The 12,658-nt window shown below is 53.0% G+C and overlaps 1 protein-coding gene across 1 annotated transcript; it reads right to left on the bottom strand.

The window, feature by feature from the left end:
- Nucleotides 1–6,898: 6,898 nt before the first annotated feature.
- Nucleotides 6,899–8,785, bottom strand: LOC144164826 (uncharacterized). Its single transcript, XM_077695088.1, has one exon. It carries the CDS (start codon nucleotides 8,783–8,785, stop codon nucleotides 6,899–6,901), a length of 1,887 nt encoding a protein of 628 aa, XP_077551214.1.
- Between the last annotated feature and the right edge of the window lie 3,873 nt (nucleotides 8,786–12,658).

Here is a 12,658-nt window from a genome sequence, read left to right as displayed (position 1 = left end):
CTCCTTTCCTTGCACAATGGCGGTAGCTGCTACGACTCGTGTGGTGATAGCCCAAAGAGTAACGAAATTCGTGACAAAGCGACAGTTTTCCAGTGGAATGCCTGTGAACTCCAACAACGCCTCTCTGATCTACGTAAACGCGCTCTATAGCACACATTTCCCGTGATTGTATTTCGGAATCAAGATTGTCGTACGATATACGCCTTTCCGGGTACACAGTTGTGCAGTCGAAAACTGGTGTAGAAATATCAAGAGTTTTACTGGCCCCGAGAAACGACCTCACCTCAGTGGTGCATAGCTTACCACCAGACGTATCGAATGTATACGTGGCAGCAACTGTGTGGGGCACAGGTCTATGCTTCACAATAATTGCTGCTTACATTCCGCCTGGCGTGGCATATAATACGAACCGCCTAGAACGCATCATCAGCGCCACACCAGCCCCGCATATTTTTACTGCTGATTTTACGCTCACCACCCCTCCTGGGGCAGTATATAAACGACTGTCAAAGGGCGGCGCCTCCTTGACACTGCTCAAAGGCATGGCTTGAACGTCGTCAACACTGGAGAGCGACTTTCTTCCGGCACAAGCTATCAAGCGCCCTTGACGTCACGGTCATCTCATCGCAACTTATTGCTAGGACGAGCTGGACAGCGGACATTGAGGGGCATGGTAGTGATCACGTGCCAACCTACATTTTAGTGGATAGTCTTACGGGTATCCGCCAACACCGTGTAATTCGCTGTTCAAATTTGGAAGCATTTACAACTGTGATGGATGAGTGTGCAGACTCAGTGAGCTCATATGACTTCTTCGTGAATACAATGTCAAGAGCTCGTAAGTCTAGCACCAAAGTGATGAGCTTGCCACCCAAATACAGCACTGCTGACGCAGAGTTTGAGAGGCTTCGAGCATTGCATCGACGAACCGAAAGACGAGCCCGTCGGACGCTAGCGCCTGAGGATATCCGAGCTTTCAGGCGTGCTCAGAGGGCCATCCAGAGGCATATGGCCAAGCTTGCCAAGCGCGAATGGGAGTCCTTCTGCTCGAAGTTGGACCCGAGGAAGCCGCTTTCCATAATATGGCGCCTGGTTCGAAGTCTGCGGGCCCCACCAAGTAAACTGCACCCCTTAAGCTCAATTGCACTCAGCACGAACACGACTGACCTACACGTCGCTAACGTCTTCTGTAAGAATATTACCACAGCGCCGACACCTGTACCACCATCATCTTCGCCCCAGAGCGAGGATTCACCAGCGATGCCGTCTCCTGTGGACGTTCTACTCTCAATGGCAACTGTTGGGTGCACTGGCGTCCATCAAAAACTCCAGGTGCCCAGGTCCGGACGACGTCAGCTATACAACCCTTTCGCATTTAGGCAAAAAGGGGAAAGGATGCCTTCTAAACGTTTTTAACCGCTCATGGGAGACCGGCCGACTAGAGCCGAAATGAAAACTCGCCCGCATTGTGCCAGTTCTAAAGCCAGGGAAAATTCCAACGGCCATAGAGTGTTACCGTCGAGCCCTCCTGAGCTGTGTCGGCAAACTGATGGAGAAGATGGTGCTGTATCGCTTGGACTGGGATCTGACAGTCAGAAATGTATACCCGCCACAGATGTCTGGCTTCCGCAAGGGCTGTAGCGGCATCGATAATGTCATTGCCCTTGCAACCAGCATAAAACAAGCTAAGTGTCGGCGGAACATCATCATTTCCGTGTTCCTGGACATCAAATGAGCTTATGACTGCGTAGCGCATGATGCTATTCGCTCGGCGATGAAGTCTTCAGGAATAGGAGGCCGCAAGTATGCATGGGTATCAGTCTACCTCTCCGATAGGTATGTATACATGTCAACACACAGCGGCGACTCAGCACTGTACAGAGTGACTCGAGGTGTTTCCAAGGGCGGGGTGATAAGCTCCACGATGTTCAACATCTCCATTATAGGCCTGAAAAAATGCTTGCCGCAGTCGGTTATAATCTCGTTGTACGCGGACGACACCTGCATATGGAGTCTTACCGTAACAGACGTGTGCTACGGTCGACAGTTCAGCGAGCAATCAACTCCATTGCATCGTTCTTGGCAGCACGAGGAATGGAAATTTCGGCAAGCAAATGTGCTGCGTTGGCATTATCACGTTGTGAGCAATGGAAGTCGGATGTAAGATCGCAAGACAGGATATTAATAGGTCAACATTCACAGATGACAAAAGATTTAATTAGGAAACGGCAAAGCATGCCAGCTTCCATCCCAGTTCAAGGAATACAAGCAGCGGAGCTTTCGAAGTTCTTCAATAAGCCTAAGAGCGCTGACATGCGGAAGTATAATATGAACATGATTGAGCACGTTGTAATGAACGGACGCAGCTTAAAACCAGTTAAGAAGCCTCTATAGGCATGGGGAAAAATCAGATGTCTGCACATAAACACAAGCAAGGCAATGTCATCCCAAATAGGAATAAAACAGTAACAGCCGAGGACGAGCCGACTGCTGACGAGTTCTATAGCAGATCTATTCAGTAGCTGCAACATCCAGGATAATACCGAACGAGGAACTAGTTCAGAGGAGGGAGACATCTTACCAGTAACGACGGAAGTAGAGAAGGCTTTGAAAGAAATGCAAGGGGCAATGCACCTGGTGAGGATCAGGTAACAGCAGACCTTTTGAAGGATGGCGGGCAAATTGTACTTGAAAAAATGGCAAAACTGTATACGCAATGTCTAAGGACCGCGAATGTTCGGGAATCTTCGAAGAACGCAAATATCATCCTAATGCATAAGAAGGGGGACATGAGAGACTTTAATTGCTAACCGAATTTCTGTCACCTGAGGTTTCTGTCAACCTAATATGTAAGCATGGTTTTGTAAAGACTATTCAGCAAGACAACATAGTCACACGATCGATCACGTGATAGAAAAATCGGCGGAGTATACTCAATCGTCACAGATAGCCTTCATAGATTAGGAGAAAGCACTTGACTTGGTCTAAACCTGAGCAGCCATGCAGGCGTTGCGGAATCGGGGAGGAGACGAGCATTACGTAAGAATACACATTGTGTCCACGGCTACCATCGTGATTCATAAGGAGAGCAGTAAAATGCCTATAAAGAAGGGCGTCTGACAAGGAGACAAAATCTCTTCAATGTTTTTCCCAACGTGTCTGGAAGAGGTGTTGGGAACATTGGATTGGAAACAGGTGGGCGTAAGGGTTAATGGATAATACCTGAGTAGCTGCTCTTGCCGTCGTCTTGCTAAGTAACTCCGGGGGCGGATTCCAAAGCGTGATTACCCCAGTGGGCAAGCAGAGTAGTATTGTGGTCCTTTAAATAAATATGCGGAATATAGTGTTTGATAGCCCTGGGAGAGCACAACGGTTTGAGATGGGTGGCGAAACAGTGGAGGTGGTAAGCAAATATATCTAGTTAGGCCAATTAGTGACCCCCATCCCAATCATGATGCAGAGCTGATTAGGAGGAGAATAATTGAGGGGCGTGCAATCAGCAGGCATTCTAAGGTAATGTATGGCAGCCTACAATTGTCCCTGAAGACCAAAGTGTATACAAGCTGCATCGTATCGGTATTGACCTACGGAGGAGAAATTCGGGCGCTGACTAAAAGAATTCAACCTAAATTGAGGGCGACTCAGCGAGCAATGGAAGATGACAGGTGTAACATTAAGGGAGTAGAAGAGAGCGGAGTGGGTCAGGACATATGTCCTTAACGCGTGTGAAAGATGTATTAGTAGAAATTAACACGAATAAATGGGCCTAGGCAGGGCATGTAAGGCGAAGGCAAGATAACCGTTGGTCATTAACGGTAACAGAGTGGATCCCTAGAGAACGCAAGCGTGGCAAGAGGCGGTAGACCATTACTTCGGCAGAGATTAAAAGTTGTCGGGGATACATTGGTCTTAGTTAAATCAGGAGCGGGGCAAATTAGACATCTATGGGAGAGGCCTCTGCCCTGCCGCTGCTGCTGCTACTGCTGTTGATGATGTTAATGCTGCTGCTGATAATAATGATCGCACTACTGCTTCTGCTGCTGCTGCTGCTGATGATGATAAGAATGATGATTTTTCTGCTGCTTCTGCTGCTGCTGCTGATACTGCTGATGATGATAACGATGATACTTATTGTGATGCTGGTGCTCAAGATGATGCCACTGCTGCTGATGATGCCGCTGATGATTGTTGTTGATTGTGATGCTACTGCTGCTGCTGATGATGATTATGACAACTGTACAGAACGTTCTTGAGCCCCCAGCGCTCCGCCCCTTTCAAGGACGATAATCTTCCATAGGCTACTTGAACGCGCAAATTTCGGTCTCTCTTTAAGTCCATTCAGACATCCGTAAAAGTGAAGCAGAACCTTAACATTATGTTTACACCTCGCGCACTCGCCATGTCCTAGCCCAAGGGTGGGTGGGGAGCCTTAAAGTCACCGGCGATGAGGGTGGGACAACCGGGATGTTGTGCTCGTATGTGCGAAAGCCACCCAAACCGAACAGGCAGGGCATCACCGCTATGCAAACGCACATAGCAGGATACAAGGATCACTGCACAGTGACTGAGTTGAACTTTCACCGCGACAGTTCCTTGCCACGGGAGCACCAGTTTTGAAGGTAATGGCTTGCTGGGGAAGGGGCGTGAGGAACTATACCACCGCTTTACCCCGTGACGTCGGTTGGGTGCGGCGGTGGTCAATGATTGTTGGAGACGCATAAACAGCAGAAAAAGGATACGGGTTAGGCCGTTCGCTTCCTGAAGCAGTAGCGCCAATGCACGAAGTGATCCTAGGCGAAGGCGTTGCTTAAGTTCACCAACGTTTTGGGGCAGGCCCCGACAGGTCCATTGTAGTATAGTGTCCTTGCGTGTAGTTGCAGGTATGGTGGGTGCATGATTTAGCGGAGACATGCTGCGAGAGTCATGGGTAATATTTGTAATTGCCGTACTACGTATTTAAGAATGGAACGAGCATCGGATGTTGACAATATTGAGGGTGCTGCTGGTGATGCCGCAGGAACAGGTGGAAGCAAGGGAAGAGTTGACTGAGGCAGTATAGCCTGACATGATTTCTCTTTTGCAGCAGCACGGTTTAAGCGTCTGTGTGCTAGCAAGCAACTGGGCGCGACGATCACAAAAATTCGTCGGGGTCATCGTCGGGATCATCGTCACTGTCCGTGCCTCCCTCGGATTCTGTTCACAGTCCCACAAAATGTTGGCTGCAGTAGCCCTTTCCGAGTGACACACGCGACACACGTCACTCACATGTACGCTAGAGCACACGTGTTTCATAAGCAGCGGCGTGGGTAACGACCCAGTATGCAGTTGCCAGAACGTGACCCCCTCGATTCGGGTCAGGCCCGGGTAAGGCGGGGGCGTAGTCCTGCGCCCTAGTCTATACCAGTTCAACACTTCACTACACTCTGTCATCCTGCCTTCGGCTTCGAACCACCACTCCTTCCTCGAGTCGGTCGGTTGGGCGGGGCGGTATGTGAAACCTCGCGCCGCCTCGTTGGCCGTCTCGTGGATTGCGTTGCCTCGGGCTGGCACGTCAATTCCCCTGTGGGCCGGGAACCACTTGATTGTCTCCACTCTGTCCGTTAGGTTCACCGCGCGCCGCACCCGCACTGCTGCCACACACACACACTGCCTCTGGCGTAGTTCCGCACCGCGGTCCTGGAATCACTCAGCACGGTCGTGCGTCCGGTGTGGGCGAGGGACATGGAAATGGCTACCTCCTCGGCCTGATGCGCCGACCGTGTCCAAACGTTCGCCGCTGCCTTCGTCTCGCCGGTCATCGCACTGCCACCACCGCGGCGAAAGCGCCCCTCCTGTCCTGATACTCCGCCGCGTCCACATATACGGAACCGCTGTCTCTGGCGTGGAGCTCAATTAAGGTCATGGCCCTTGCCACCCTCCGCACCCTGTTGTACTGAGGATTTACGTTGTTGCGTATCGGGCACACTTACACGTGTCTCCGCACACACTCTGGTACCTCCGCTCCTTCCGCAATCTCCTCGTCCGCTCTCCTCGGCTGCAGTCCTAGGTTACGGAGCACCTGCCGGCCGGTTCTCGTGCCCGAGAGCAGCTCCACCTGGGCGGTTCTCTGGGCTTCTGCAATCTCCTCGAGAGTGTTGTGCACCCCCCGTCACAGGAGCTTCTCCGTGCTTGCACAGTCGAAAAGCCCGAGTGCGGCCTTGTAGGCCCTTCGTATGAGCACGTTGATCCTGTTGCGCTCGTGTACCTTCCCGTTGTCGAAGGCCGCAACATAGGCAATATGGCTCACGGCAAAGGACTGGACCAGCCGCGTGAGGCTGGCGTCCTTCATGCATCCGGCCCTTCTGCTCGATGCCCTCTTTATGCGGCGTATGGCCGTGTTGACTTTGACCATTAGGTGGTTGATGGTTTCGCCATTGGCTCTGCTTCGCTCTAGGAGCATTCCCAGCACCTGGATTTTTTCGACGTGCGGGATCACCTTGCTGCCGCTCGTTCGTATCATGATTTTCTCGCTGTACCTTCTCGGGTCTCGCTTCTTCTTTCTCACTCCCTTGGGTAGCACCACTAGCAACTCCGGCTTTCTCGGTGAACACACCAGCCCCGAGCCGTCCAGTTGCTCCTCGATGGCGTCCACCGGCGCATGTAGCGTGTCTTCAATGTGGGCGTGGCTGCTTCCCTTGACGCAGAGCGTGATATCGTCGGCGTAGATGGTGTGCCTGACACCGCTGACGCGCAAGAGGCGTTCAGCCACTCCCGTCATCACTAGGTTAAACAGCAGTGGCGAAATGACCGCCCCTTGCGGGGTCCCCATGCTGCCAAGCTTCTTCTCCAGCAGCTGAAAGTCGCCAGCATGTTTTTCAACCGTGCGACCCAACACAAAATTCCTGATGTATCTGTCAGATCACTCGCGCATGTTTAGCCTCGACACCTGCTGCAGGATCACAAAGTGCGTCACCTTATCAAAGACGCTCTGCAGGTCCAGGTCGAGCGCGGCACGGTTGTCCCTCGTCCTGGTGTTGTCGTCCAAAATTTCGCTCTTGAGCTGAATCATAGCGTCCTTGGTGCCTAGCTTTCTCCTGAAGTCGATGACCGTGTCTGGGCAGAGCCTGGACTCCTCCAGGTACCGCTGCCACCTGTTCATCAGGACTTGCTCCAGCACCTTTCCCACGCAGGACGTGAGCAAGATGGGCCGGAGGTTTCCAATGCCCGGCGGCTTGCCCGGCTTGGGGATCAGGATGGTTTTGGCCGTTTTCCACAGTCGGGGGAGAGTCCCAGCCCGCCAGCACCGGTTGTAGTAGTCCATCAAGCTCGCGATCGCCGACTCGCCGAGATTCTTCATCACCTTGTTCGTCACTCGATTTGGGCCTGCCGCCGATCTGGTATTGAGGTCGTGCAGGGTCAATCGCACCTCCCATACCTCAAGGTCTCTGTCCAGGCTCGAGTTGGCCGCACCCTGGTAGTACGGGAGATGCACCGTCGGAGTGGCCGGCAGGTACTTGGCGTCCAACTGCCTTCTCACCTCGTCCTCCCCGCATTCCGTGACCGCTGCGTGAATGATCCTGGTTAGCCGGTCTCGCTGGTGCGACTTGGTCTTGGCTTCATCCAGGAGGTGCCGCAGCAGGGTCCACGTCCTGCTCCAGTGCATCTGCCCGTCCGCCGCTGTGCAGATCTCGTACCATCGCTGGCCGCACAGTGTTCTGCAGTGGGCCTCGATCACTCGGTTTAGCTCCACGATCTTCGATCTTCTTGCAGAGCTTCCTGTTTTTTCATTGCGCTTTCCACCTCGCCAGGAGGGCTTTCTTGGACTCGATAGGTGGGCCAGTCGGTTGTCCACTCGCTCGATACTGGCATCCGTCTCAATCTCTGTGGTCGCTGCCGTGGCCAGCTCCATGAGCCCCGCTGTCCACTTCTCGATGTCCTCGATCACCACCTTCTCGCCCGGTAGGGACCCTCGGAAAGCGTCCCAGTCGGCGACTTTGTGCGTCCTGACGCAGTTGCTGGAGTTGGTGCCCGTGTCGCCGCTGCTGAGCGGGACGACGGCGATCTCCACGATGTAGTGGTCACTGCCCAGCTCGGGTCCCGTGTTCCGCCAGCCAAAGTCCCCCGTGTCCGCATTGTCTCTGCCTCCGCTCCGAACGAACGCAAGGTCCGGCGTCGTGTCTGTGGTGACCGAGTTGCCGATCCGCGTGGGGTCCGCCGGGTCGGTGATCAGGGTCAGCTCAAGGTCGGTCGTGTGCTGCAGGAGGTGCCGGACCTTGACCAGTGTCCTGCTATAAACCCAGGCCTGGTTCGGGGCGTTAAAGTCTCTGCACACGATCTGTCTGTTGCTTGGGCCGGCGATGCGGTTAGCCTTGTAGAGCAGAGCCTTGAACTTCTGTTTCCTGTGTGCCGGGTTGCTATAGACGTTTAGGATGAATGTGCTCTCCTTCCTTTTCTTCTTCCCGGTTAGCACCTCGATGAAAGTGTACTCAATAAGGCTGTTCACGCCTAGTACCTCGTGCTCTAGGAAAGTGATGCCCTTCCTCACCAGGGTGCAGGCTCCTCTACCGGTGCTGCCGGTCGTGTCCAGCAGGCTCGACGGGCTGACGCTCGCCTTGTAGTCTGGGAGCTTGATGTTCTCGGTAAGTGTCTCCTGCAGTACGATGGCGTCGGGGCTCACGGTTGTCTGTTCCAGGTGTTGCTCGAAGACTGCCTTCTTTCTGGCGAAGCCGTTACAATTCCAGTGCCAGACCAGGAGGCCTCGCGTGGTCGCTACTGCTGTAGCTGATGTAGTTGCTGCTCTATCCATGCTTGCGGTGGGTGGTGTTGCTGGCTTGGTACTTGTCCTCCTCACGCTTGCAGCGCCGCCATGATTTGTTGTGGAGCGGTGTCAATGTTGACAAAGTGCTCGTTGAATGCACTGATTGTCGCGTTGTGTTGCTATTCCATTCTGTTGAGGCTCTCCTTGATTCTCCGCTCTTTGAGGCTTTCGGTGGCTCTTCTCTTGGGCACCGATCCCGCTGCCACCGTAGTCGTCTCGTCTTCCACAGTCTCCTCTTCCATAGCCTGAGGGGCTGCGGCGGCCGGGGTCGGCGCCCGCTAAGCCTGTTGACGCGGCGGCTGCCGTTGTCGCCACTCGCATTGCCGCTCCACCACCAACTGTTTTGTCGGTGTGGGTCGTCCCGGTAGACCCAGCTTGAGCGCCATCACTTCCTTGTTGGAATTGTCCAGCGCTGCCACGAGCTCCGCGACTTTTCTGTTGAGTAACTCGTTTGCTCTGGTAAGCATGACTACATTCTTCTTGAGTAGCTGTATCTCCTCGTCCCTCTTGTCGCGTTTCTTGTCCCCGCTGTTACTTCCGCCGCTCGGCACCCTGGGCTCTGATGCAGCGATGGACCCCTCTTCCTAATTCCTGCTTTGGTGGCGCCCGCGCAGCTTACGTTCTCTCGTGACTTGGATCTGCCGCGCTGGCGACTCGCGCTTGGGCCCCTTCTGTTCTTTCTGAAACGTGACGTGCTCCGCTCGGTAGCAGCTGTTGTTGCTCTCTCCACTGACGTAATCATTTCCGGGAACTCATTCGGGTTCGGCAGCTGCCATCTTGCACGCTGCTCCTCCATCTTCCTTTGCCACTGCCGCCGGGTCACCACGTAAGGTACTTTGTATTGATGCTTGCAGGCGCGATCCCCTGTTGGGTGTTGACCTTACAGTCGTGACCCCTCGGTCGGGTTGTTAACGCCACAGTCGAAGCACACTTTAGCACTGGGATCTGGGCATCCTTCCTTCCTGTGTCCGACCCTACCACACTGTCTGCACACGTCAATGTGCTTGCGGCACAGGCTGCACCCGAGGAGTACCGTTGAATAGCACCATAATTGGGCACCTTCAGCCCCTCAAAGGCCACGATCCCCGTTGCCGTATTGCCAATGCGCGGCGCGCCGCGCGCGAGCGGGTTGCGCGGGTGGACCATGTTCCGGTGGATTTCTGGTGGCGGGTCCTCCGCTGGAACTCCTCGTATTATTCCGTTCCCCGTGCCGTCTGGCGTAGTTTGGTATGCTCCTACCTCGTGTACTCAATCTGCAATGCGGATAAATTGATTTCTGGCGTAGGCCTGGGCTCGTCCCTCGTCTGGGGTGCTCACCACCATGCTTTTCTGGTGTACATTCGGGCAAATGCCGTCTTCCCTTAAATACCCCCGCTGCCGCGCGAATGGCCGTCGCCACGGTCACCTGCAGCTTGGGAATGTTTAGGCCTTCCCGAGGCCTGATGACGATTTTGATGTCTGCGCGTGGTAACACATTCGGCATTTTAGACGTCTTTGCCTTAGAGGCGATGACTCGTTTGGCGTACTGGTTCCTTTCTCGAGACCGAGATTGCCGCTCTGGTGTCGCCGGCCGCGCAGCCTGCTTGCCTTGGGTCTTAGCTTTCCGGGCCACGTGCGTCCAGCCGGAGCCCTATTGAAAATCCTCGCTTGTAATTCTTCTCCCTCCACTTCGACTTGCGTTTGGATAATGCCGGGGCCAAAAAGCAAAATGCTCCACCGGATATGCCGTCTTCCTCGTAGAAGGGGAAGCCATTGCGTAACCGCCGCTGGCCGGCTAACCCTTGATTTAGGGTTAAGGTGACGGCCGCCGCTTCGACATTTCCCGGGCTCGTAAAATGAGAAATAATGGCTTGCCTGAGGAAAATCTGGTCTCCCGGTGATCACGTGGGCAATCTCTGTCGATTGGTGCTAGTTCCATGGCCTTGCATCCACTTGGCGCGTCAGAGGACCGGTATTTGCTGGAGCCGACGTGAAGCACAACTGCATCGATTGGGGCTTGGAACGTTTCGCTTGGAACGCACGTGGATTAGAACAACGTGGTTCTATAACGTTGGAGTAGGGTGCCTCGATTCATGGGAGCATCCGCCGTATGGTACCGCTGTCGTCGTGGCAAGCGGCGCTGAGCAGCGGAACGCCACAAATATAAATTGACTTCAGCAAACATCCAGCGTGTTTATCTTTGGAGGAGGCTAGAAGGGAGTGGAGCGGCACGAGAAGGGAATAGTAAAAAAGAGGGGAAGCTTTTACTTGGCATGGGCGCCGGACGACTATACTATTTCGTAGACATTATCAACAGCAATACGCGGCAATTTTTTAAGTATTTAACATATTAAGCCCCTATTATTTTATATATTTGGCCAGTACCAATGGCCTTTGCCCTTTCCCGTAAACATATAACGTTAATAAATCGTAATACAGCGCCTGTGTTTCCTTCTGTTTAGACGCGCACGTCACTACCTACCACACCAACAGCGTCACGGCTGGTTCGCGAGGCGAGCTGTCGTGCGTCGTCCCAAGGTCAAGAGCTACAGAAATTCTGAGAAACTCGACACTCTCACGGCCCTTCCCCATTTTCCAACCTCATCTTTTGGCATTGGCTGAATTCTATGATAGACCTTCGTGGTCTTGCAAATTTGTATTAGTTCTTAAGCGACAGATGTAATGTTATACACCGCTTAAGACAATCCATGATATCACACGTAGACGTCAGCCGCCGCTGCTCAAGCTCTGCCTTTCGTATCACTTGGCTGCTTCGGGATTTATCGGCTGCTTCGCCTCCCCTTCTAAGCTCAAGCGAAAGGACAAAATGTAATGACCCAAAAGATATAGATATAGGGTAGGCTGTATAACTTAAAGCAAAGGCAATTTTTCTCCAATTCGGGTGCGGGTAGTCTTTTTTCCGCCAGTGAAAACATCGCTAAAAAAGCGTGAGACTTTAGTAATTTATTTGTTTTTTACTGTAACGCAGTATATGTCCATTCCCCTACTTTTCATTTCGGTGAAACCATAATTTGGCGCCGCTTGCGGGCTCCAACTCGCCACCACCAGCCCATCCTACACAACTGTTATTCCCATCGCCACCACCTCATCGGTGGGGGATAGCTATTTCAGTAGGCTGACAACGGCGGCAGCACCGTTATCAAATGATTGCCGAGTATACACAGAAATGCGAATGGCAGTAAAAACGACCGAAAGTCGTAGCCTCCTCGAATTCCGCCTAGCCACCACCATTCACACCAGAAATACCTTCTCGCCGAGAAGGTGCGGATCCCTACAGATTGAATAGAATAGAAGTTTATTTCGTGGTCTTTGCAAGACATGACGGGGTGAGAGAAAAATTAACTGTGGACTGATGGAATAGCTCCCGCCCCGTAAGGGTGACAGTATACATCCTAAAGAATTTGAATATAATTAATACAGTGCAATTTCGCTAGGACATAGTTTTCCGTAGCATGCAGCAAAATAGCAAAAGGTGTGCTGTTGCAACAAATGGTAGACAGAGATGGCAACGAAGAATGTAGAACAACCTTCCCGGTTGGAATGTCGGCTTAAGCCAATAATTCTTCAGCTTAAAAGGCTTTAGGATCGACATTTCCGGCTGTGTATTTGACGCCTAAGTAAGCACGAATCACCGGTTTGCGGTTGATGCATGCACGCGTCCGGGGAAGAGAAAGTGTGGCATGCACGCACAGCTGGGCTTCATTCCGCTACCGATAACACGCACGTTGTGCTGGTGGGAGACTCAAACGTGGAAGTCTCATGGCTCAATGCGGCCTCTCAGCCGTACTCGTGAATAGAGCGGTTTGGGTCCATCTTCGTGAGTTACACAGAAAATAGGATGCCTACGACGGGCCAGGGGAA

The sequence above is a fragment of the Haemaphysalis longicornis genome, unplaced genomic scaffold (assembly GCF_048455015.1).
Source record: "Haemaphysalis longicornis isolate Haplotype H1 unplaced genomic scaffold, Haemaphysalis longicornis Haplotype H1 scaffold_14, whole genome shotgun sequence".
Classification (NCBI taxonomy): Eukaryota; Metazoa; Arthropoda; class Arachnida; order Ixodida; family Ixodidae; genus Haemaphysalis; species Haemaphysalis longicornis.
Note: the sequence above shows the minus strand (reverse complement) of the source record. Positions and strands in the feature narration are given on the sequence as shown.

What these genes read in the sequence shown, in the direction of transcription:
- LOC144164826 (XM_077695088.1), bottom strand. Translation starts at nt 8,785, where the DNA reads ATGGATAGAGCAGCAACTACATCAGCTACAGCAGTAGCGACCACGCGA.